Source organism: Rana temporaria, assembly GCF_905171775.1.
Source record: "Rana temporaria chromosome 4 unlocalized genomic scaffold, aRanTem1.1 chr4z, whole genome shotgun sequence".
Taxonomy (NCBI): Eukaryota; Metazoa; Chordata; class Amphibia; order Anura; family Ranidae; genus Rana; species Rana temporaria.
In genome coordinates, this window is record NW_024404463.1 from 297,501 (window position 1) to 302,500 (window position 5,000).

The 5,000-nt window shown below is 50.0% G+C and overlaps 1 protein-coding gene across 2 annotated transcripts in view; it reads right to left on the reverse strand.

Moving 5' to 3' along the window:
* PEX6 (peroxisomal biogenesis factor 6) overlaps window positions 1-5,000 on the reverse strand; it is a 128,611-nt gene that overhangs the window by 43,702 nt on the left and 79,909 nt on the right. For both annotated transcript variants that reach the window (XM_040334335.1, XM_040334336.1), the window contains exon 12: window positions 3,059-3,120. In XM_040334335.1, the coding sequence (XP_040190269.1) occupies window positions 3,059-3,120 (62 nt within the window). The remainder of the gene's footprint in view (window positions 1-3,058; window positions 3,121-5,000) is intronic.

The window sequence follows — 5,000 nt, forward strand, 5'->3', positions numbered from 1 at the left end:
GTCAGGCGGGGTTCATGCCAAACCATCGCACTACAGACCACATCTACACCCTGCACAGCCTCATCAAGAACCATGTCCACCATACAAAACATGGGAAGATATTCGCCTGCTTTGTGGTCTTTAAGAAGGCATTTGATTCAGTGTGGCACCCAGGCCTGTTCCTCAAACTATTGGAGAGCGGAATAGGAGGGAAAACATACGACGTCATCAAGAGTTCATACACTGAGAACAGCTGCAGCGTAAAGGTGAATGGGAAAAGAACTGAACACTTCCGACAGGCCCGAGGGGTCAGACAGGGCTGCAGCCTAAGTCCAACCCTCTTTAACATCTACATCAATGAACTGGCGGCCGCTCTAGAATCCTCCGCAGCACCAGGACTGACTCTACATGACACCGAGGTGAAGTTCCTATTGTACGCAGATGACCTCCTACTTCTGTCACCAACAGAGAAAGGCCTACAAGACAGCCTGGAAGTTCTGGAGAAATATAGTGCCACATGGGCACTACCAATCAACTCCAGCAAAACAAAAACCATGGTGTTCCAAAAGAAAAATACAAAACAAACAAAGAGCCCTTCCTTCACAATAAACAACTGCACTGTGGATGAAACTAACAGCTACACATACCTCGGCCTAGACATTACCCAATCAGGAAGCTTCAAGCCAGCCATAGAGGCACTAAAAGACAAGGCATGCAGAGCCTACTATGCCATCAGGAGACGGCTGTACCACCTAAAACCACCCGTGAGAGTCTGGCTTAGAATATTTGATAGCGTCATCGCCCCAATTCTTCTTTATGGCAGTGAAGTTTGGGGTCCTATCACCTACCCAGACCAATCCAAATGGGACCCCAGCCCAACAGAAATATTCCATCTGGAATTTTGCAAGCACCTCCTCCAAGTCCATCGGAGCACCTCCCACAGCGCTTGCCGGTCCGAGCTGGGCAGATTTCCCTTACTCCTCGCAGTACAGAAGAGGGCGCTATCATACTGGGACCACCTACAAAACAGCAGTCCCAACTCCTACCACCATCAAGCCTTACTGGACAGCAAGAACCAGTCCAAGCCGTGTGGCCTGCAACAACTCATCAACACCTTGTCTCCCCAAAACTCTCAACAATGCGGCCTGACAAAATCTCAAATAAAAATCATAACTTATAACTCCAAAGAGAAACATGTTGGAGAATGGAGACACGAAATAAAAAACTCCAAAAAACTAACAATTTACCAGTCACTGCAGAGAGACTACAAACTGGCCCCGTACCTGGAGGTGCTACAAGACCCCAAAGACAGACAGACAATGAGCTGTACAGACTGAGCGCCCACAGCCTGGAAATGGAATTAGGGCGGCACAGACAGACCTACAAGCCTAGGGAGAGGAGACTGTGCCAGCAATGTAACCAGGGGGTCCCGGAGGACGAGGAACACTTCCTGTTACAATGTGACCAGGGGGTCCCGGAGGATGAGGAACACTTCCTGCTACATTGTGACCAGGGGGTCCCGGAGGATGAGGAACACTTCCTGCTACAATGCCCTAAGTACTCATCAGTGAGGGACACTCACTTCCAGAGACTCTCCGCTCTCATCCCGGACTTCAACTCTACAGAAGAGAAGAGGAAACTCCAAATTCTACTGGGAGAAGAGGAGCCAATGGCAAAGATAGCCGCCCAATATGTGACCGCGTGTCACCGACTGAGAGGGACATGAAAAACCTGAGGACTTTCACAGACTTATGTCCTTTCCCCTTTATATTACCCCCCCCTCCCCTTTATATTACCCCCTTCCCCTTTATATTACCCCCTTCCCCTTTTCCTTGCTTTGGCAATGCTAACATGTATTTGGTCCTGCCAATAAAGCTTATTTGAATTGAATTGAGAGAGAGAGAAGGAGAGAGAAGGAGAGAGAGAGAGAGAGAGAGAGAGAGAGAGAGAGAGAGAGAAGGAGAGAGAAGGAGAGAGAGAGAGAAGGAGAGAGAGAAGGAGAGAGAGAGAGAGAAGGAGAGAGAGAGAGGGAGAGAGAGAGAGAGAGAGAGAGAGAGAGAGAGAGAGAGAGAGAGAAGGAGAGAGAGCGCGAGAAGGAGAGAGAGCGCGAGAGAGAGAGAGAGAGAGAGAGAGAGAGAGAGAGAGAGAGAAGGAGAGAGAGAGAGAGAAGGAGAGAGAGAGAGAGAGAGAAGGAGAGAGAGAGAGAGAGAGAGAGAGAAGGAGAGAGAGAGAGAGAGAGAAGGAGAGAGAGAGAGAAGGAGAGAGAGAGAGAGAGAGAAGGAGAGAGAGAGAGAGAGAGAAGGAGAGAGAGAGAGAGAAGGAGAGAGAGAGAGAGAAGGAGAGAGAGAGAGAGAGAGAGAGAGAGAGAGAGAGAGAGAGAGGAGGAAGAAGAGAGAGAGAGAGAGAGAGAGAGAGAGAGGAGGAGGAAGAAGAGAGAGAGAGGAGGAGGAAGAGAGAGAGAGAGAGAGAGAGAGAGGAGGAGGAAGAGAGAGAGAGAGAGGAGGAGGAAGAGAGAGAGAGAGAGAGAGAGAGAGAGAGAGAGAGAGAGAGAGAGAGAAAGAAAAGGAACGAGAGAGAGAAAAGGAACGAGAGAGAGAGGGCGCAAGCACGCGCGCGAGAGAGGGGGAGAGAGAGGAGAGGGGGGGAGAGAGAGAGAGAGAGAGAGAGAGAGAGAGAGAGAGAGAGAGAGAGAGAGAGAGAGAGAGAAGGAGAGGGGTAAAAGGGTGAGATAGGAGGAGAGGGGTAAAAGGGTGAGATAGGAGGAGAGGGGTAAAAGGGTGAGATAGGAGGAGAGGGGTAAAAGGGTGAGAGAGGAGGAGAGGGGTAAAAGGGTGAGAGAGGAGGAGAGGGGTAAAAGGGTGAGAGAGGAGGAGAGGGGTAAAAGGGTGAGAGAGGAGGAGAGGGGTAGAAGAGAGAGGAGGAGAGGGGTAGAAGAGAGAGGAGGAGAGGGGTAGAAGAGAGAAGAGGAGAGGGGTGAGGAGAGGAGGAGGGGTGAGGAGAGGAGGAGGGGTGAGGAGGGTTGGAGGGGTGAGGAGGGGCGAGGAGTAGCGAGCAGTAGACGGTAGGTAGTCAGACTCACCCTCTCGGACGTTCTCCTCGCTCTGGCCCACATACATGTTGATGAGCTCCGGCCCTTTCACACTGGTGGGAGGAGAGAGGAGAGAGCGGTTACACACAGAGGTGACATTAGCAAACATCATACATGTTGATAAGCTCCGCCCAAAGGTCCCGCATTTCTCGTGGGGGGGGGGGGGGAGAAGAAGAAGAATATATTCAAGTTGTGCTCATAAGTTTACATACCCGGGGCAGAATTTCTGATTTCAGAGGATATGATACAATTTTCTCTCTTGTGATCGGCTGAGACATTTATTATCGATCATCTTTTCTTATATCACAACAGAAACTCCCCAAATCACCTGAACACAAGTTTGCATACCCCGGTTCCTTATCCCGGGTTTTGTGGATCTCCTCGGATGGTGAAGCTTCTCGGCGGGCGAATGGGACCGTCAGCATGGGTGAATGGGATCGTCAGCGAGCGAATGGGACCCTCGGCGGGGGAATGGGACCGTCGGCGGGGGAATGGGACCGTCGGCGGGGGAATGGGACCGTCGGCATGGGTGAATGGGACCGTCGGCATGGGTGAATGGGACCGTCGGCATGGGTGAATGGGACCGTCGGCATGGGTGAATGGGACCGTCGGCATGGGTGAATGGGACAGTCAGTGGGCGAATGGGACCGTCAGCGGGCATCTAGCGCCAATTGATGTACATTGACCCATTTTTCTGAATATACCGGCATCTTCAGGGCGCCACATTGCTTATTTCCAAACACGTTATATATGGAGAACATTTCCCAAGTTGTGAGGACTGCGATGATTACATTTGTTGTATTTATTTTTCATTATATTTTGTACATTGTGTAGATCACGGCGGATCCGTCCCCCTGAGGAAGACACTCATCTCCCCCTGAGGAAGAAACTCATCTCCCCCTGAGGAAGACACTCATCTCCCCCTGAGGAAGACACTCATCTCCCCCTGAGGAAGACACTCATCTCCCGTATAGTTATGTGCTTCATTGTATTAGAACTCTTCCACATACCATTCTATACTCTTTGGTATCCGCAGAATAAATTATATTTATACCCAACTCTTGGAGTTCATATATTTTGGTGCCTTTAAAGTCCACTAGGGCATCTCCCTTCTTTTCTCCAGTATTTGATAACATTCTGCATTCATCTCACCATCAATTGTGACCAAATTTCCTCCTGTGTCTTTGTAGCTCACACATCCCCAAAACATCAGCGACCCACCTCCATGTTTCACAGTAGGGATGGTGGACCTTTCATCAGTGATCCACCTCCGCGTTTCACAGTAGGGATGGAGGACCTTTCATCAGCGATCCACCTCCGCGTTTCACAGTAGGGATGGAGGACCTTTCATCAGCGATCCACCTCCGTGTTTCACAGTAGGGATGGAGGACCTTTCATCAGCGATCCACCTCCGTGTTTCACAATAGGGATGGTGGACCTTTCATCAGCGATCCACCTCAGTGTTTCACAGTAGGGATGGTGGACCTTTCATCATAGGCCTCGTTGTCTCCTCTCCAAATGTAGAGTTTATGGGTGTGGCCAATAAGCTCCATGTTGGTCTCATCCCTCCACATGACTTTGTGGCAGAAGGTTTGGGTTTTGTCTCTGATGTTTGGTGGATTGGAAGCTTTGGATACTTTGTGACATTTGGGTAGTAGTGACTTTTTTCTGGAGACTCGGCCATGCAGTCCGTCTTTCTTCAGGTGTCCCCTTAATGTGCATCTTGTACAGACCCCCCCCCCATGTTTTCAGAGAGTCCTGGATTTCTCCTGAAGGTATTTGTGGGTTTTCTTAGTCGGTCTCCCTGGCTTGGTGTCACCGGAACCCTCATTTTTCTCTTCCGGATTAGAGATTGAACTCTGCTGATCGGCTTCTCAATCCCTTGGATCTCTTTTTATTTCCCTTTCCTGTTTTATATACACAACCTTTTCCC